At 36.9% G+C, this 22,072-nt stretch overlaps 1 protein-coding gene across 6 annotated transcripts in view; it reads right to left on the reverse strand.

Moving 5' to 3' along the window:
- The window catches only part of NUBPL (NUBP iron-sulfur cluster assembly factor, mitochondrial), a 361,834-nt gene that overhangs the window by 127,265 nt on the left and 212,497 nt on the right, over window positions 1-22,072 (reverse strand). For 2 of the 6 annotated variants that reach the window (XR_014070750.1, XR_014070751.1), the window contains 4 exons: window positions 18,248-18,368; window positions 13,723-13,805; window positions 8,621-8,711; window positions 7,613-7,715 (listed from right to left, as the gene is read on the reverse strand). Coding sequence is in view for 4 of the 6 variants with exons in the window: in XM_081548059.1 (XP_081404185.1) it covers window positions 8,613-8,711; window positions 13,723-13,805; window positions 18,248-18,368 (303 nt within the window). In the remaining 2 variants the exon portion in view is untranslated. Of the gene's footprint in view, window positions 1-7,612; window positions 7,716-7,738; window positions 8,915-10,844; window positions 10,920-13,722; window positions 13,806-18,247; window positions 18,369-22,072 lie in introns of those variants that run through there. The other 4 variants (XM_081548057.1, XM_081548058.1, XM_081548056.1 and 1 more) reach the window with 4 other exon arrangements.

Below are 22,072 nucleotides of genomic sequence, written 5' to 3' on the forward strand. Positions count from 1 at the left end.
TACCAACAATGTATTTGCTTTTGTGTTCCTTTCATCTCTCACCCCTCTGTCTCTCACCCTAGAAGTACTTTTTACCTGATTTTAATGTTTATGATTCCTGTAGGTTTTAAAGAAAATTTTATCATATTTGTTTATATGGCTAAATCATAAATTAGTTGGTTTTGCTCATTTTTGAGCTCTGTAAGACAGCATTGCTATAAATAGTCTTTGCAAAGACATTGCTGAAATAGGATCTCCATATTGTAAATAGTCTGTGTAATTTGCCCCTTTTGTACATTACATTTCTAAGATTCATCCATTTTAAAAAGGAGCTGCAGTTCATTCATTATCACTGCTGCGGAATATTCTACTGTGTGACCATACTACAATGAATTTATCCACTCTTCTGCTACCAGACATTTGGGTTATTTGCAGATTTTTGCTACCCTGAGCAGTACTGCTATGAACATTCTTATATGTCTTTTAGTGCACATGTGTAAGAAATCCTTTAAGAAATACCAAGAACAGTCGTAGCTTATGTGACTGCAATATCACAACAAAGTGTTCTGCAAATGGTTGTTTACCATTTTACCACTAGGGTCTAAGATACGTCCCTTCTCACACTTGGTTTATAAGACTTAACTACTTTTTACAATCCAGTAAGTATAAATGACCTCTCATTGGTTTTGATTTGCATTTTTCTGATTACTACTGGGACTGAGCTGTGTCTCATGTTTATGGGCCATTCATGTTTTCTCTTCTGTGAAATGCCTGTTTTGTTTCTATTGCCTAGTTTTCAATTAAGCTATTCTTTCTTTTTTTATTTTCTTGTTGATCTGTAGGAGTTCTTGAATTCTTATGAATAACTAGTTTTAGGTGCTGCAATGTGTTCTCTCAGCTTACGATTTATCTCAATTTCTACATGATGTCCTTTATCGAAAACACATTTTTAATTTTAAAGTAATGCCAAATTTATCAATCTTTTCTTTTATAATGAATACCTTTTGAATGAAAGGTTATTGTTTAAGAGATTCTTCACTCCTAGGATCACAAAGTCCTGTATTTTCTTCAAAATTTTATAATTTTTACTTGTAAAATTGATTTTTATATGGCATGAGGTAGGGATCCAACTATTTTTCTGTCTCAGCAATGTTTCTCCAATGATCTGCAATGCTTATTTTGTCATAAATCAAATATTCAAATATGCATAGATTGTTTCTAGGCTGTTAATTCTTCTATCCCTATATTAACTCCAAACTGTCTTAATTACTATAAATTTATGGTAAGTCTCGATATCTGGTAAGGCAAGATGCCCTCCTCCTCCTCCTGCTGATTTTTCTTCTTCAGGAGTTTCTTAGCTATTCTTTGATCTTTCTCTTCACATAAATTTTGAAATCAGTTTGTTAGGCTCTATAAAAAGGGAGAATTATTTTTCATGGAATGCTTTTTTGTACCTTTTAAATTTTTCTGGAAAGCATGTATTATAGATAAAAAAAATAATTTTAAGTCTTATGACTTAAAAGTCTACTTGTTGTATCAAGGTCACACTGCACTTCACGTCACTCAAGGCCCTCTGTAACAGGATCAGTTTTTTCCATCCTATTATCCTATTACCCATTACATCCAAATAGGGAACTGTATCTCAAAGTGAGTTAGTTTTCCTATAGATTGCCAATATACACCATATTCCTTCCACCCACTGACACCCATTTCTTTGCTCATATTATTTCCTCCTATTTAACCCTCTAATCTTCAAACCTGTCAACTACAAATTGGCACTTGCCAAGAGCATTTGCCAGAGACTAAAAAACAAGGGCATTTGCCATCTGCCTCTGCAGAGCTTGAACCCTGTGTTGTTGCAGCTGCCAACCTTCAAATACCGTGAAAGGAATTCAGAGTGGAAAGTAAGGCACTTTGTGCTTCAGGGAAACTGTGGAACAGGTCTTTAGTTAGGTATTTTCAGAAACTGATTTCATGATCCTAGTCCTTGCATCTCTTCATGTCTAGAAGAGCACTAAATCTCTTCATGGTGACACCAGCTCCTAGTGACTAGCAGAAAACCTTTTGCAAAGTTAAGTGCCTGATTTGCACTGAACTCCCCCTTCACCAAAATCTTACATATTGCCCTTCTCCTGCTACCTCTTTGGAGCAGTCTCTCAGAGCTATCTGAGGTGCCGTCTCCGGGCTGCAGCCTTCATTTTGCCGCAAATAAAACCTAACTCATGACTCTCACGTCGTGCATCTTTTCAGTCGACACACCTGATTTCAGATCTTCTTTCTCCAGGCCATTTCCCTCAAACTACTACTATACTTGGAGTTTTGCCCTTATTCATTTAAACATATACTTTGTGGTGGTTTAGTGTCCTCAAGTAAAGTAGAAGCTCCTTATGCTCAAGTATAGGCTGGAAAAGAGTTGAAGAAATATTTTTGATTGGTTCTTCTCAATGTTAAGTGGATTTTAGACTAATCACTATTGTTGACCTTTATGTCCAGTCACAACAAGGCCCTTTAGTTTCAGTATGTTGGCTTTCTTTTGTACTTGATCTAGGTGAGTAACTAGATTAGTGAACTATAAGAGAAAGCCAGTATCTAATAGAATTTATTTGCCAGGAACCTTTACAACATAATTAGAAAATACCCTCATCAGCAAAGACAGCCTAATAACACATTCTCATAGTGGTTTTCAATTATCTATATAGTTCTCCATCTGAAGGGATGATAAAGGAACAAGTGTGTGAACCATAATTAAATCCATTAGGCACAGTGTGAGAAATAATGTTTAAATAACAATTCAACAGCTGCAACACCCATATTCTACAAAATGTTTTTTTAAATGCTTGAAACAGATACAGTTGAAGATAATTTATTGTTTCTATTTTACTTTTCAATTTAAATAATAAAAAAATCACTACTGCTTGATACAGTCAATCTGTAAAAGATAACTGATATTACTGTCAAGGTCCAAACTAACCTACAGTATTAGAATTAGCAAAGTCATAGGGTATAGATGAGCTAAAACAAGAACTCACAACTATCGAACTTGAAAATAACTACAAAAGATTAAAAATAATAAAGAGTAGGAAAGTAATTTGAAAAAATCTTCAAAAACATAACCATTTTTTGTCTTCTTTTTAAATTAAAGGATAGTTTTTGTACTAAACATCCTTTACGTATTAATCAAGTTATCTGTTGTTATAAACCTGACATTCCTGTGAGTAAAAGCCAGCTACTTTCCAATTAGTAAGTTGAAAACATGGTATATCAATATTTATATAGGTCATCCAATTTTAGAGTTTAACAAGGTTTTCAAAGCATTGTTACATTTTAAACTGAAGGTTTAAATGTTACTTAAATAACAGTTTATTAGAAAAGTGGTCTGTGACCAAGTTCTATACTATTCTGTATGTAGAGTTTAAACCAAAGTAAATAAGTTTTAAACGTGAAAACAATTTGCTGCTTCAGATAACACAAGGAGATGTGGTAGAAGAAAAGAAAGCAAATAATTGAATTGATTACCCTACAAGTTTCAATCTGAACTCCAAGCATCAGCAGTCACTCAGACTAGCACAAGGAAGAGAGAATGTTCATGTAGTTGTTCAATAAGGTATCTTTAGTTACAAAAAAATGAGACTGTGAAAAAAGGATTTGAAAATAACTATACATGGAAACTGTGACATTTCAGTCATTTAAAAAGGGTTATTTTCCTATAAAAACACTATTCTAGAAAGTATAATCCAGTATCAGAAAGCAACTCATGAATGCATCATTTTTCTTAATAACCTTCTTGAAGTATAACTGATGCACAATAAACTGAACATATTTAAAGTGCACAGCTTGATGAGTTTTGACCTAGGTATACACCACAATCAAGTTAATGAACATTCCATCACTTCCCAAAGCTTTTTCATTTGCTTTTTAATCTGTTCCTCTCTCCATACCTGTTCTTTCCCAGGACCCATCTGCAGGCAACCACTGATCTACTCTGTCTAGTAGGCATGCATTTTCTAGAACTGTATGTACATAAAATTACACAGGTTGTAGCCTTTTTTTGTCTGACTCTTTCATTTAGCACCATTATTTTAAGATTTAATAATTTAAGAATTCATTTTAATAATTCAAGATTTAATAATTCATTCCACTTTACTGCTAATAAGTATTCTATTACACAGTGGTGGTTGGTGGTTTAGTAGTAAATCACATCTGACTCTTTGTGACCCCATGGACTATAGCCAGCCAGGCTCCTCTGTTCAAGTTATAGCCAATCTGGTTTATCCATTCACCTTTTGGTGGACTTCTGAGGTCTTTTCAGCATTTGGATATTACGAATAAAGATGCTAAGAATCAGTTCAGTTTAGTCGCTCAGTTGTGTCTGACTCTTTGTGACCCCGTGGACTGCAGCATGCCAGGCCTCCCTGTCCATCACCAACTCCCAGAGTTTACTCAAACTCATGTCCACTGAGTTGGTGATGCCATCCAACCACTTCATCCTCTGTCGTCCCATTCTCCTCCTGCCTTCAATCTTTCCCAGCATCAGGGTCTTTTCAAATGAGTCAGTTCTTCACATCAGGTGGCCAAAGTATTAGAGCCTCAGTTCAACATCAGTCCTTCCAGTGAATATTCAGGACTGATTTCCTTTAGGATGGACTGGTTGGATCTCCTTGCAGCCCAAGGGACTATCAAGAGTCTTCTCCAACACCACAATTCAAAAGCATCAATTCTTTGGCATTCAGCTTTCTTTATAGTCCAACTCTCACATCCATACATGACTACTGGAAAAACCATAGCTTTGACTAGACAGACCTTTGTTGGCAAAGTTACATCTCTGCTTTTTAATATGCTATGTTAGTCATAACTTTTCTTCCAAGAAGTAAGCATCTTTTAATTTTATGGCTGCAATCACCATCTGCAGTGATTTTGGAGTCCCCCAAAATAAAGTCTGTCACTGTTTCTCCATCTATTTGCCATGAAGTGATGGGACCAGATGCCATGATCTTAGTTTTCTGAATGTTGAGCTTTAAGCCAACTTTTTCACTCTCCTCTTTCACTTTCATCAGAGGCTCTTTAGTTCCTCTTCACTTTCTGCCATAAGGGTGGTGTCATCTGCATATCTGAGGTTACTGATATTTCTCCCAGCAATCTTGATTCCAGCTTGTGTAGACAATTAAGGACCTGTATATTTATGTATTCTGTGCTTTACTATATATGTAGTCAACTTTGTAATAACTTCCCTTCACTCCCCTTCTCCCCTTAAAAAAAAACTTCTGGCCATTAATGAACTTAATTTTTACCAAGAGGTGCTTCAAATAGAGTGGTGGACTTATCTGAACTCCATATGTTCTTCAGTTTTAACTTTACAGGATTCTAGAAAGGTATTCAGTGTTTCCAAGGAGTCTGTTTAGGGGGATTCTTCCCGTTTGGAACATAAGAGAAACAGAATTCAGATAAAAGTTAAAAAAAAAAAAATTAGCTGGATTAGAGGACATGTGACCACAATGGGTTACCAAATACCGTACCCCTAAATTAGATGGACTTGCTCGCTCATGTCCAGGGTAGAGGTGGACGGCTTTGGGCTTCCCAGTAGCCTACCTTAGAAAGCTCAGGATTTGGCTGAAATCAGAGACAGAGATAGGAAGCAATCTGCCCATGAGTCACTCCTCTTTCCCTGGGATGGAGCGATTGGGGGAGTGAGAGAGTCAATTCCTAGGTAGAGGTAGGTTGATAAGAAGTCCAGGGTCCCCAAGGAGGAGAAAGGGATCTAGGGCTCTCAAGGAGGAGATAGGAGCCTGGGGTTCTCAAGGAGGAGAAAAGGACAAACATTATTTCTACATCGCTTTGTCTTAGTCTATATAACAATGTATCTTGCTGGAGGACATGTTTCTCCTTAACAAGAACCTTCTGACTAATCTTATTATCTTAAGACATATATTGTCTTAAGTGGGTCTGGTGAGACCTTTCTATTGTTAGTTCTAATCTTGTTAATTTAAGATGCATGTTGTGGGAGTGGGTCTGGTCAAAGTATTTATGGCCTTGATAAGACTGGTGAGTGGGGGCACCTCTGTCCCCCTTCTGATGTCTGTGTCAGAAGCTTTCTCTGTCCACTTTCACTTTAATAAAACTCTGCTACACTAAAGCTCTTGAGTGATCAAGCCTGGTCCCTGGTCCCAAAGATAAATCTTCTTCGGAGATCAGGAATCTGGCATCGCTCACGGTAAGCTATCAGGAGCTTGTTTTTCCCTCCTGGATTGGTGAATGGAAATTTTCTACACTCTATGGAAATGTGAAGGATGAGAAATAACTATTACTTCTAGCAACAGGCAGACTAGCTGTGCTTGATAGTCTGTTTGAAGTCAGCTCTCTGAAGCTTAACAAAGGCTACCAGGGGCAAAATTTTGGAATAAGCTTCATTATCGCTCCCACGGCTACTTTTCCCTTCCTTCATTTTTGAACCTGGGTATAAACTCCAACCACAGTTTTTTTTCAGTGACTTACCTGGAAGCATCTGCAGAGACTAATAGGTGAGGGAGAAGGGAGAAGATGATTACATGTGTGAATCTTCTCTAAGTCACATATTTATGAGTAAACTCTCATTTCTCCATCAGATGTATTAAATTCTGGTACACAACTTTAGACACTTCTGGAAGCTTATTTAAATTATTCCTTTTCCAGGAAGGGTTAAGCTTGGTTCAACTACTTGCTTTTTTGGTATTTTGAAGTACTCAGTGATTATCTACATAGGCCTTCTTCCAAAAAGAGAATAAAATATAATTACATGTCTACCACCTAAAGTCATTTCTTCTTTTTCAGAGTGATGAATGATGATTACTGTGTGTCCACAAATACTTTTATTCATGATTTTAATTAGCATGGATAATTTGGTCCAGAAGACTTCAGATATAGCAGCACAAGTTTGTTTTTTTAATTATACTTTTATTTTTATTTTGAGGTATTTGTAGATTCACATGAAGCTTATAAGGAATAATACAGAGAAATTTCATTGTGCCCTTTACCCAGTTTCCTCCAGTGGTAACATCTTGCAAAGCTATTGTGCAATTTCACAACCAAGATACTGACACTGATATAGTCATGATACAGAACATTTCCACCCTCCGAAGGATCTCTCATGTTGCCCTTGTACAGCCACAAACACAATTCCCTCCCCCATCACCAATCTCCTCCTTAACCCCTGGAAACCACTCATCTGGTCTCCATTTCTGTAATTCTGTCATTTCAAGAATGTTAAGTTGAATCATATGGTACACAACCTTTTGGGATTACTTTTTCATTCAGCATAATTATCTGGAGTTTATCCAGGTCATTGCATGTATTCATACTTTGTTTTTTTCATCACTGAGTAGTATTCCATGGTATGGATATACTACTGGTTGTCAAACCATTTACCCAGTGAAAAACTTTGGGTTGTTTTGGCTATTACAAATAAAGCTGCTATAAACATTTACGCATAGTTTTTTAATATGAAAATAAGTGTGCAAAAACATGTTTATAACGATATGTAACTCTTTACCTAATTTTCTGGCTGCTTAACTACAGAGCAAAGAAACTCAGGCATCTGCCAAAGGTCACAGACCACCTCCTTATAAGTGAGGATTAACTAATAACTCTTATCAGTACTTACAGCTTTATAACCTTGAGAAGCCCTTGACTCTCTCTCTGAGCCTCAACCAGACAAGATGTTTTTCAAGGTGTGTTCTTTGAAATATGAACTTCATGAAATGCTCCTAAAGGGGAAGGGGAGGTGGGAAAGTTAATGGTCAAATAAGTTGAAGAAATTTTGAACACTATGTTCATATTCCTCTTTTGAAATAAACAAATGCCCTTTCAGTGAACAAAAGGAAGGATCCAGTATCCAACTGCCCAAGTTCAAACCTCCACTTGCTAGAACAGTAACACTCAGTACAATACTTAACTTTCCCACATTTCAATTTCCCCATCTATAAAGCAGAAATAACAACAGTACTCCACTCATATGAAAGATTAACTATAAGGACACAAGAAAACACTTGATAAATGTTCGCTATTATTATTATTGCCATCATAATCAAAACAATCAAAATCATTATAATTTTGTTAAGAATATACATGTTCAGACCCACTCCTGGAAATTCAGATTCATAAAGTCTAGGGGAGAGTCTAGTTCAGATGAAGAAGTAGAAGTTCATCTGTATTAAGAAAGGGTCCAAGATAGTAGTACTAAGATGCAGGACTCAGACCCAGACCACATTGCCTGATGGGAGAGTTGTCATACTCATGTCCATACTCATACTCAGTAAACCCTTCAACTCTATAGTTCTGCAGAAAGAGCATGGTTCTCTCCTGAATTGAAGGTTGGGCTTGTAATATTAACTCGTGATTCCTTAAGGGGATAGTTCAATAAAATAAAATGCTGTTCTCGGATGCTGGCACACAACAGCTTTCAGAAATATTCCTAAGCATCAAAAACAATTTTTTTTTAATTTAAGCATTGGTATGTAAAATTTTTATTTGTGAGTCATTGTTTGGCAAATCAAATCTGAAGACTGGACATTATTTCTTTAGAAATATAAGAAAATAATTATGATTGCTATTGTTTCTGAAGGTTTCACCACCATACTGCTGATTTCCAAAGGTCTTAACTGTCAATGACCAGGCAAATTTTCAGGACACTTGGGGAATGACTCTGGAGGTGGTGGCAATCTTCTTATCACTTCAGTCGCAATTCTTAGGTAGGCTTTGGCCTGGAAAAGAACAGATTTATTTGCTGTACATTTCTCCCTGGTACACATCAGGTGACTCACAAACTGCCGTTGCTGTCTACTGAGGTGAACAGAATGTGATGAGGAGATTCAATAGTGAGAAGATACTGCTGTGAACATTGCAGGTGAGGTAGAGGAGAAAGGATATTAGGTCATTTGGAGGTAACTATTTGGAAGGTGACTTTCTGAAAAAAAAAAAAAATCAGTATTTAGTAGCAGCAATTACTGTTTTTCAAACTCTAATTCCTGTTTCAGCAAACTAGCAACCCGGTCCAGCTACAGAAAAATTATACCTTCCTCTTCTGAAAAGTTGATATCCTGAGTGGGATATTGCTATACTTCTTTGCCGTTAAGAGTTGTTAGTCATTTTTGAAAAAACTATCTATACCATCCTAGGTTTATCTTCGGAAAGCATTTTCATCATTCTCTCTGAGAATGGTGTCTGATACCAGCACCAAGCACCTACAGGCTCCTCCATCCGGTAAGATTTAAGCACCATGCAAGAATTCCTAGAATCAGTTGTCACATTGTCCATCTCTACGACCCCAGTACAACATAACACAAAAAGCAGCTCCCAACCATCAAGTGGGCCACAACTGCCCTGCACAGTCCAGTTAGAACAATGGTCATGACATTTGTATTTCAAAGTTTTAAACAATTAAAATGCAAATACTACTTATTTCTCCTAGTTTATCTATAAAAAGTAACTGTAAGACAATAGTAAGATTTTCTAAAACTGTTAATTTATACATTCATATACTTGTGTAGATACTAATTCTAATACCGTTACAACTAGCACCACTTGAAGTAATGGTAATAGTTAAAATTTACTTGAGTACTTAATAACGGCCAAGTATTATTTCATTTTATCCTCACAGTTATCCTAAGGGGTAAATTCTGTCATTATTCCCACTCTATAGACAAGAAAACCAAGACTCAGAAAGATGAAGAGTCTCGTCCACAGCATCACAGCTAGTGTGAGATGAGCTGGGCTTTGAACGCAGGCAGACCAGTTCCTTGACTCTGGATGGTAAAAGAACTGTTTGAGATTTCTTTACCCTGAGTATCAATCCTAAAGGAAATCAGTTCTGAATATTCATTGGAAGGACTGATGCTGAAACTAAAACTCCAATACTTTGGCCACCTGATACAAAGAACTTACTCATTAGAAAAGACCCTGATGCTGGGAAAGATTGAAGGCAGGAGGAGAAGAGGACAACAGAGGATAAGATGGTTGGATGGCATCACCGACTTGATGGATAGCAAGCTCCGAGAGTTGGTGATGGACAGGAAGCCTGGCATGCAGCAGTCCATGGGGTCACAAAGAGTTGGACACGACTGAGTGACTGAACTGAACTAAACTACCCCGCCTTGATGTTTAATCATGTTTCACACATCTTGATTATTTTTTTAAAACTACACTCAAAAGTAAATATTTTCTCCATTTGGGGAAATAGTTTAATATAGACCCCTGTGTATTTATATTATGAAGCTGATACAACGTAGTTAGAAATCAGCATTTTGAAAAGCAAAAGAATTATTTATATATATATATATAATTATGTCAGGCTTTCCTGGTGGCTCAGATGGTAAAGAATCTGCCTGCAATGCAGGAGACCCAGGTTCGATCCCCAGGTCAGAAAGATCCCCTGGAGAAGGGAATGACTACCCACTCCAGTATTCTTGTCTGGAGAATTCCATGGACAAAGGATCCTGGAGGGCTACAGTCTGTGGGGTCGCAAAGAGTCAGACACAAATGAGTAACTAACATTTTCACTTTTTCATATAATTATATACATATACACATATACATATAATAATTTTGTGCCACAAAAAGAAACCCATATTTGTAACTCACATCATAAATTTAAATATTTGCCACATATTATATCAGAAAGAAGAAAAATGTGTACACACACATATAGCTACCTTTATGTGTGTGTACATGTGTACATGTATGTATCTGTGGATACATAGGTATTATATATACATATACATATAAACAAGGGCCTACTATATGGCACACGAAATGCCGCTCAATTTCAGTAATAACCTAAATGGGGAAAGAATTTGAAAAAGAATAGGTACATGTATATGTTACAATAAAAAATTTACTTGCATTTCCTCCTGGGAGTTGGGGATGAAAACAGTCAGTCATGTCTGTTATCTCTCAATCAACATGCTGGAAAACTGTTCATTAAGGAAATTTTATACTAATTACAACAATGACAAACATTTAAGTGTATATTTTCTATATATATATTGCCATGCTACTTGTTTCATTGTTGAAACATATCATATATAATTACATAAAATATATGTTTCACATTACTACTTTATACCTTACATTTTGGCTCTACTTCTTGAAAAAGATCCGATGATTATAATCAGAAATGTTTGACTTTAAAAGGAGTAATTGGTTATTTATGTTAATACTAATAATTGATATATTTGGGTTTGTATTTATCAAGTTTTTGTGGTCTCCTCAAAAGACCTGATTTAATTTCTTATTCAACCTATATTAACTTCTTTTCTACTAACTTTTAAAAATAAATAAACTATTGATCCCTTTTCTTTATAAGTTATATATTTAATATTTGTCAGTTTTTGATCTAGAAACAACAGTGTAATTTAAAAAAACTAATTACAGAGTAATTTTATTTAATACTTTAAAGATCTACCTTAATAATGTAAGAAGATTACACGTAAATCTACTTTCAAATGCTACTTTTTCATTGGTGATATGTATTTAAATTTCTTTAAAAATACATCTATGGATCCTAAGTGCACATAGCAGTGAAAGTGTACAAACTGAACACACTTCTGTAACTCAACATCTATGTTAATAAGCAGAATACTGTCAGACCCCCAGAAAAAAAAGAAATAAACTATGTTTGTTCCCTAATAGGTGAATTATATTTTATTTTACCAGCAAAGTGTTAAAATTTCATTTACATTCTTCTTTTAAGTAAAAGAATAGCTCTCAAAACATGAATAAGACCTTATACGTTTTTACTGAGTACATACTGTACTAAGTACTAGTATAAGTAATCACACAATCTCACATATGTAAAATAAACACCATTGGTTCAACTTGGATGAAGAAATTGAACTTGTCCGCTCAGTCACAAAGTTAGCAGGATGAAGAACATTCACAACTGGGTCTGCCTGACTCCAAAGCCCAGCTCCTTCTAGCTTATCACATGTGTGGGCTGTGTTTTCAGTCGCTCATTTGTGTCTGACTCTTTGCGACCCCATGGACTCCCACCAGGCTCTTCTGTCCAAGGAATTCTCCAGGCAAGAATAGTGCAGTGGGTTGCCATTTCCTCCTCCAGGGGATCTTCCTGACCCAGGGACTGAACCTGCAACTCCTGCATTGGCAGGTGGATTCTTTACCACTGAGACACCTGGAAAGCCCACCACATCATAAAGAAAGTGAAAGTGTTAGTCACTCAGCCCTGTCTGACTCTTGCAACCCCATGGACTGTAGCTCACCAGGCTCCTCTGTCCATGGAATTCTCCAGGCAAGAATACTGGAGTGGGTTTCCATTTCCTTCTCTGGGGGATTTTCCCAGCTCAGGGACTGAACCCAGGACTTCTACATTGCAGACAGACTCTACCAACTGAGCCACCAGGGAAGCCACATCACACATTAAACAGTAAATCCAAAATGCAAGTGATTCTAATCAAAATGCTGTCTAAATAGGGTTTCAGTCTCTGCTATAGTCAACAGAAACAACAGATTTTGCTTAAAAATGGAAATAACATATACTTTATAAAGAAATATTTCTCTTAAAATGAAAGTGTGATTTTCAGGACTTTCCTGAAAGTCCAGTGGTTAAGACTCTGTTCTTCCACTGCAGGCAGCACAAGTTCTATCCCTGGTTGGGGAACTAAGTTCCCACACACTGCTGCACAGTGTGGCTTCCCACCGCAAGAAGTGCTTATTTTCACCCATGCATTTTTATAAATATTAACACCTTTCATCTCCTAGTAGCTTTTCTAGGTATTTAAGTCTCAAATTTTACTGTGTATATAAAAGCTCATTAAGGCAAGCTGAGCCGTCATTCTATAATCTCTTAGTTCTTACTTATGTTAAATTAGAGATATAAACCTATTTTACTACGCAAAATAAAGATTCTATAATAATCAAATTTGCCACATTTAACCTTTGCTTTTTAATGGACTATCCCCAAGTTTAAACTTTCAATATATCACACTGAAAGTAACAGGTAGATTGTCATTTGCTGAGAAACCACTGAAAGTGCTTACTTTAACACAGTTTCAATGTCCACAAAACTGTTGAATTCCACAAAACTGAGATTGAATTTTTTCAGCCAATGCAGTATCATTCAGTTCAGTTCAGTTCAGTCGCTCAGTCGTGTCTGACTCTTTGCGACCCCATGAATTGCAGCACGCCAGGCCTCTCTGTCCATCACCAACTCCCGGAGTCTACACAAACCCACGTCCATCAAGTCGGTGATGCCATCCAACCATCTCATCCTCTGTCGTCCCCTTCTCCTCCCGCTCTCAATCCTACCCAGCAAAGAGTCAGACACGACTGAGTGACTGAACTGAACTGAAAGGTTTATACAGTTTCCCTACATCCAATTCAATTTTTTATTGTATTTGGTTTCCTTCTCTCAACAATCAGCTGAACTTCTAACACTGAAATAAAATAACTTCAGGCAGTTAGATATTGCTAGCTAGCAAGAAAAGAACTCTATAAATTCCCACTGTTCATACTCATCATGAGAAAACTGGTTGGGTGATGATTCTTTGTAGTTGATCCTGTTCAGCTGATAATTCAGAATCAGCACTGGTATGTCTACCTTATAGTAACTTAAAGAAGCTCTGATTAAGTTAACTAATCTTTGGTTAATACATGCATTCCAAATAGACAAACTTGATCTCCCCCACCTTGTTTCTATATATCAAAAAGTATATATCCTGTGAAAAGAAATTAAAATACATATTTATAAACATAACTTACCTCATCACTTTCAGGCTGTGAAAACACAATCGGCTGGCCTGTATCTGAGGCTTCCCTTATGTTAAGATGTAAGGGGATGTCTCCTAAAAGAGTCCACCAGATATCCATTAGTACCACAAAAGCTTATACAGGCATTTGAAATTTTACTTTTTGAACTGCAGAAACAAATTGATTCAAATCAACCTGAGTTATGACTATCCTCAAATTGCTAAATTTCTGAAAAACAAATTTCAAATGAAACTTAGGGACAAAATATTCCATTTGAGGGTAATATCATGATTACATTTGAAAGCAGTGTGGCAGTCAATCAAGGAATAAGATCTCTGATTTATTCTTTGTTGGAGGTCTTCCAGCAAAAATGACCTGGAAGATATTTGTAAATTTTTCTCCCTGTAATAACTGATATAGGCATATCTTGCCACATAATAAGAGGAAACTGAAAATGAAAGATGAAGAGGCAAAAGTAGTTTTCAAAAAGCACAACAGAATAATCTTGATAGTGGCAGATGGGTGAGCAAAGAGAACTGTTGAAAAGCAGGACAGACTTGTTAGTTCAACTATCTGCTTCTTTATCAGATAGAATTATTTTTCTTTTATTATATATCAATCTATATAGCACTATACATAACTTGTGAACTTGATGAGCTCTCAGGAAACAATAAGAACCTCCAATATACAGACTTGTATACATGTGTCTTTCCTGAGGATACATTAGGTAGCAGAATTCAGAGGAAAAATGCTCTGATCCATCATCCAATTGATTCTTTCTACCATGCCATCACAAATAAAGCTGAGATTTAAAATGCAGTAAATAGAATAGAAGAGTTGACTTTCATGCTGCTCAGCATTCTTAGAATCACCATGCAAAGATTATTCAAATGTGTGTATGTGTGTTTTACATAAAATATTCATTCAGTACCATGCCATTCAATGTAAATAATGCAGAAGAAGAATGTGTTACAAAGTTACAAATCTACCACAATTTATATTATGAAGTACATAGAGCAACAGATATTTCATGTGCCTCTTATCAGCATATTTTGAGATCTTAGCCAACTCTCTTTCCTAAATGTTCAATAGACAAAAATGCATATCTCAGTAACCATGTAAAGACTAGTTTTTCATTAAATTGGATGTCTATTCTATAGATCAACTTTAGACTATAGGAAGCTGTCATGGGGGAAGCAGGTGAAGATATGTTACAGAAAATATTTAGAAACCCAAGAAGTTTTTTTGTCTTGATTTATGAACTGCCAGTATATAGTAAAAATCCTGAATGCTTTCCTTTCCACTGCAGTAATAGAAGAAAAAAGTAAAATCGTCTCCATTATATAGCCACCTTGTTTGTTGTTGTTGTTCAGTGCTTAAGTGGTGTCTGACTCTTTACGACCCCATGAACTGCAGCACTCCAGGTTTCCCTATCCTCCACTATCTCCCAGAGTTTGTTCAAATGCAAGTCTGTTGAGTCAGTGATGCCATCCAACCATCGCATTCTCTGTCACCCTTTTTTCCTCCTGTCCTCAATCTTTCCCAGCATCACAGTCTTTTCCAATGAGTCAGCTAGTGACATCATTTCTGCCCTCCAGAGACTCACAATCCACAAAAGACGAGAACAAGACAGAGGGAAACCTTGGTAGAAACTAGATGGCACAGTGAGAGCAGCAGTGGACTGACAGCTGCACACAGAGAAAATCAAACTGGGGTAAAGGTAACGAGAGCTGCTGAGGTTCAGTCTGGCCTTGAAAAGTACTTTTGAAGGGCTAGGGCTGAAGGAAGCACATTTCAGACACGTAAGTTAAAGAGGTTTCCGTGACATGATCTGAGACCTCAATTACTATGTATAAACTGTCCCTGTAGCTGAATATGGGCTTCCCAGGCGGCTCAGTGGTAAAGAATCCACCTGCCCAGAGGGATAGGGTGGGGAGAAAGGTTAGGAGGGGGATTCAGGATTGGGGGAACATATGTATACCTGTGGCCGATTCATGGTGATGTATGGCAAAAGCATCACAATATTGTAAAGTAATTATCCTCCAATTAAAATGAATTAATTAATTTAAAAAAAAGAAAAAGAATCCACCTCCCAAGTAGGTTCGATCCCTGGGTTGGCAAGATGCCCTGAAGAATGAAATGGCAATCCACTCTAGTATTCTTGCCTGGGAAATCCCATGGACAAAGGAGCCTGGAGGGCTATAGTTCACAGGGTCACAAACAGTCAGACATGACTGAGCGACTAACAACAACCACCATAAGCTGAATATGGATAAAATTCTGAAGAGCCATTTTACCAAATAATCATTTGAAACACAGCTCCCTAGATGAAAATAAGAGGCAGCAAGAGGGTCAGTAAAGGACAAATAAGAGTCCTGGGGATGTCACCCAGCCAGGAGGTCACAGCTGTGAGAGCTTTTTGCCTGATTTCAGTTTCTTGTTCCCAATTCCAACCTCTTCATCATCAGAGCCCCTGTTCCAGTTCTTGGGAGAGCCCTCTGGGCCCCACGATCACATTAAAGGGAGCAGATGTGCTCTACGTTAGAACTCTAAATTATTTTTCCCGTAAGAGTTTGAGATACAACAGTCTATATAGCACTAGCCGAGTTTCTGTGACCAATAATCAGTGTTTCTGATATATTTTTAGGGTAACTATACATTTGTTGTGCAGGGCTTCCCAGGTGGTGCGAGTAGTAAAAAACCTGCCTGCCAATGTGGGAGACATACAAGATGCAGGTTCGATCCCTGGGTCGGGAAGATCCCCTGGAGGTGGGCATGGCAACCTTCTAGTATTGGCAGCTCCAATACTGGAGCTGCCACTGGCAACATGGCAACTCCAGTATGCTTACTTGGAGAATCCCATGGACAGAGGAGCCTGGTGGGCTACAGTCCATAGGGGCACAAAGAGTCAGACTCAACTGAGGCGACTCAGTACGCATGCATACATTTGCAAGCTGTTGGTTAAAATGTAACTTCCATATGTAGATTGTTTCTCTAGGAGACATGTTTCAAATTCTAAATAACTGACTTACAAAATCATACCACCCATTCATAAATTAGGGAATTATAATACTGTCAGCATAATTCAATAATGCCATTATAATTACACATTTACTTTATTATATATGTGAATGTCAATCTGCTATGTTATTATGCAGATTTGGGAAACTGAACTTCCTAGGTTAGTTAAATGAGAAACAGTTGCAGAATAAAATTAGTATCTTTAATTATAAAAATGTATCAAAATATATCATTAGTATTCACCTGGTACTGTGGTAGCTGCTATAGTACAAATGCATAAAAACAATAATACATTTAACATCAACTTTTAGAAACCTAATTATAATAATGTTTTGAATTCCTTGATCTCTAAGGAATCTTAATTGTTAACTACCTAAAACTGATAATTCACTCTATGCCTCCATTATTTAGCAGCTAACATCTGCCTTTACCCAGAACAGAAACTCATATGCAGAATATCAAAACATGTTCCCTAAAAAGTCCATTAAGTTGCTTGTCGATTTTTTTAAAAAAATGTTTTATCTAAAATCTGTGTTTTGTTCCTTTAACACATGATTTTACTTCTCCTTCAATTACTAATTAATTCTTCAGTTCAGTAACATGAACAACATAGACAAGGTAAGTTTCAGGTGCCATACTTCATAGACATGCCATAAAAAGACTGCAGAAGAAAAAGATTAGAGAAAACAGTAAATATCATTTTTTCTAGAGTAGAGGACTTATACATTCAGAACTGATCAGGAAGGCACTTCTTCACGCACATCAAGAACTGACACTTCCAAAAAAAAAAAAACCCGAAAAAAAAAAAGAACTGACACTTCCAAAGACTGCCACAACATATAAAATAGGTATTTCTGTAAACGTCTGCTCAGTTGGTAAAGAATCTGTCTACAGTGAAGGAGACCCTGTTTCAATTCTGGGTCGGGAAAATCCGCTGGAGAAGGGATATAGGCTATCCACTCCAGTATTCTTGGGCTTCCCTTGTGGCTCAGCTGGTAAAGAATCCACCTGCAATGCAGGAGACCTGGGTTCGATCCCTGGGTTGGGAAAATCCCCTGGAGAAGGGAACAGCTACCCACTCCAGTATTTTGGCCTGGAAAATTCCATGGGCTGTATATAGTCCATGGGGCCACAAAGAGTCGGACACGATTGAGTGACTTTCACCTTCACTTTCTGCTTATACTAAGGGATGTCCTCCCAACTTAGCAAACAAACTGAAAACCATTATTTAAAGTGTGGACTTCAAATCAGAGTACTCAAACCACAAAACTTTCTTTGCAAATTCAGGTTATGGGCAGTTTTCATCTATAGCAAGAGTTATAATTGGCAGTACAAACCCCCTATTCAAAAATGTGTTCCACTAATGAAGTATCACAAAAAGCCAAAGAAAGGTTAACAGAGAGAAGTGTGCTATACTACCTTAATTCAAAACACAAAGCCAAAAGCATTTCATCATTCTGAGACAATCTTCATCACCATGCTATTTCCTTTGCAAATGAATATCCGGTGGTCTTACCTAGAATATCAAGATCAAGGGTCCGTGCTAGTCTCCTTGCACCATCAGCACCAAAAATATGAGTTTTGTGTTTACATTTTGGACATTGGAAAACACTCATATTTTGGACAAGGCCCAGAACCTAGAATAATAAAGACACATTGAAATCAAAACAAAATTAAACCGAATTTCAATCCATTATTTCAACAAGCTTCTACTGCGTGCCTACTAGGTTCCAGAGATACTATGATGAATAAGTAATGGTCTCTGCTCTCAAGCAACTCAAGCTAGTGGGAGAGCAAGACAGATGCCATTAACTCGAATAATGAGATAAGTGCTAAAAAATTATAAATGATGGGAATCAAAAATTCTGTTTTGGAAGAATAAGAGGGATCTCTGAGTTTCCCACAGAGAACTGTTTCTTCAGGTTGAGTGTAAGAAGAGGGGTTGAGCCCTATAGCAGGAATTCTAGGCAGAAGAAAAGGCACAAGCCAAGGTGGTGAATTATGATTTGTAGGGCCTATTTTGGCTGCAGTCCAGTAAAGGTGACAAGGCAGAAGTTAGTCTGGTAGAAAGGTCCAGGTCAGATGGTAAGGTGCCAAATGCTATCCATGCGTTTGAGACTTTATTCTTGAAACAGCAGAGATGGCACTGAAGAGGCAGTGATACACAGTCAGATCTGTTTTAGAATTTTACTTTGAGGTCAACATGGAAAAAATAAGCAGGAAGCAACAAAAGAATAGACACAGTTAAGAGGCTAACTGTGGACAAAGCCTCACAGTAGATAGCAACCAACATATGTTGTTCAGTCGCCCAGTCGTGTCCAACTTTTTGTGACCCCATGGACTGCAGCATGCCATGCCTTCCTGCCCCTCACCATCTCCCAAAGTTTGCCCAAGTTCATGTCCATTGCATCAGTGATGTCATCTAGCCATCTCATCCTCTGACGCCCTCTTCTTCTGCCTTCAATCATTCCCAGCAGTATACACTGAGTACTTATTCTAGGTCAGGCCTTGGGATAAGGGCTGTATATGCGCTATCTTACTGTCTCTTTATAGAACTTTATGAGATGGGTTGTTAGCATATCCTTTCTATAGGTGAGAAAACTGACACAGTTAGCAAAAGACTGAAACTCAGCTCTTATCAAAATGTAATATTATTTAAAACAAAAATTCAAAGCTATATATAAAGTGTTCATTTCTTTCTGAGTTTCCCCAGCTTCAAAAGAGATATTTCATAAACATTAGCTGAATAAACAGACAGGCTCTATTTATGATCCTTTTAATCTTACTCCTTATTTATAGGAAGCCTGGTTGTCTTCTAGAGTAAAAATGGAGAAAACAACTATCAGAGGCTTACAGGTAACAATGTCCATATCATCCTACCAATCCCACCAATAAACTTATAATTATGGGAGATATCTCTATTAGAACATTTGCATTTTAAATGAAGAATAGCACTGATAGTCCAAAATTAAATATATCAACAAGAAGGTGATCAAATGTGTTATTCTTTCTGAAAAGAGAAACAGGAAAGAGTAAAGTTTCCTACAACATATGTAAATGAAGACAAATAGTGAGGGATATAAATTTGTAGGTAAGCATTTTCCATGCATTATATGCCCTTTTGCTGATGGAAAGTGTCACAAAAAATAAATCATACCATGTTTTGGTAATTCGGTGCCGTCTTCAGAAAGCTAAGGAAAACCGAGCTAAATATCACACAGCTTATTTTATTCACTATGTCTACATAATACACTCATTACTTGAGCTGTCTTACTACCATTTATATTGAATGTATATACCCCCAACTGTAAGGTTTTCATAAATATAAACAAATATAAATAAAATTATATACTTTTACAAAATAAAATTTTATATAAATAAAATCATATATATTTATAAAAATTATATTATTTTATAAATATATATAATTTTATTTATATAAATATATAAAATTTTATTTATATAAATATATCAAATATAATTTTTATATTAATAAAATTATCACTCAAGAAGGAGAAGAAGGAAAAATACAACGTGAAAATTTAAAGAAGGGTATATTCTAATTCAGAGAGCATGTGAAATGTATTCCTTCTCTGGGAACTCTTAGGCTTTCCAAGATATAGAGACATGGAGCAAGAGTATATTTGCAGTTTGTCTGTGATTAACTTATTATTAAACCGTTTGCTATGGACTGTATAAATGTCTCAGACATTCCCTGTACAGACTACATAAATGTCACAGACATAAAACTGTAATCAAATTCAGGATTTAATGCTATGCTATTATACGCCACTAACTAGGCTAAGCACAAGAAGCAGCACACAATAGTGAGCAAAACAGACCTGGAGCCTGCACGCTACCTGGAGAAACAGACTGAATAATTAGTGCAAAGATTGACTGTAAAAACTAGAACAGTTTCTCTAGAAGCAAACTACAGAGTATTATGAGACTGTAGAAAAGAGAGGACTCTTACCTACTATGGGAGACACAGAGTAGGAAAATGTTTGATACGTTGATCAAACAGTTAAAGAGTAAGCAGGTTAAAAACAAGGAAAAGGGAGGAAACACACTCAAAACAGAAGTAGACGCATGTCTGCTTCAAGGAACTGAAAGGTAGTATGGCTGAGGTATGGGGTGAGTGGTGAGAGATGAGGCTTGAAAGGCAGGGTCTGCAGGCCATGTTAGGTATGTAGGTTGTATGAGTGCAGACATGCCCCTGAAGAGTTTAAGCAAGAGAAACTGCTATGCTTATAACTGCAGGAGACTCATTTCTCAAGACTGAAGGGTTTTAAAAATAACATGGAATAGAAAAACTAAAAGGATTTTTCCTTGTGTGTTTATTTCTTCGACAAATACAAATCCAGTAAATGTATGTTCTGAAATCAGTCATTTCAGAGGTGACAGTTTTTAGTGAAAGGCCAAGGAGAAAAGGAGAGGTATACCCATTTGAATGCAGAGTTTCAAAGAACAGCAAGAAGAGATAAGAATGTCTTCCTCAGTAATCAATGCAAAAAAATAGAGGAAAACAATAGATTGGTAAACACTAGAGATCTATTCAAGAAAATCAGAGATACCAAGGGAACTTTTCATGTAAAGATGAACACAATAAAGGACAGAAATGGTATGAACCTAACAGAAGCAGAAGACATTAAGAAGAGGTGGCAAGAATACACAGAACTATACAAAAAAGATCTTCACGACCCAGATACTCACAATGGTGCGATCACTCACCTAGAGCCAGACATCCTGGAATGCAAAGTCAAGTGGGCCTCAGGAAGCATCACTACGAACAAAGCTAATGGAGGTGATGGAATTCCACTTGAGCTACTTCAAATCCTGGAAGATGATGCTGTGAAAGTGCTGCACACAATATGCCATCAAATTTGGAAAACTCAGCAGTGGCCACAGGACTGGAAAAGGTCAGTTTTCATTTCAATCCCAAAGAAAGGTAATGCCAAAGAATGTTCAAACTACTGCACAATTACAATCTCATATGCTAGCAAAGTAATGCTCAAAATTCTCCAAGTTGGGCTTCAACAGTAGGTGAACCGTGAACTTCCAGATGTTCAAGCTGGATTTAGAAAAGGCAGAAGAAGCAGAGATCAAATTGCCAACATCCGTTGGATCACTGAAAAAGCAAGAGAGTTCCAGAAAAACATCTATTTCTGCTTTATTGACTACGCCAAAGCCTTTGACTATGTGTATTACAACAAACTGTGGAAAATTCTGAAAGAGATGGGAATATCAGACCACCTGACCTGCCTCCTGAGAAATCTGTATGCAGGTCAGGAAGCAACAGTTAGAACTGAACATGGAAAAATAGACTGGTTCCAAATTGGGA

The sequence above is a fragment of the Giraffa tippelskirchi genome, chromosome 12 (assembly GCF_054371585.1).
Source record: "Giraffa tippelskirchi isolate mGirTip1 chromosome 12, T2T-mGirTip1v1.2.pri, whole genome shotgun sequence".
NCBI lineage: Eukaryota > Metazoa > Chordata > Mammalia > Artiodactyla > Giraffidae > Giraffa > Giraffa tippelskirchi.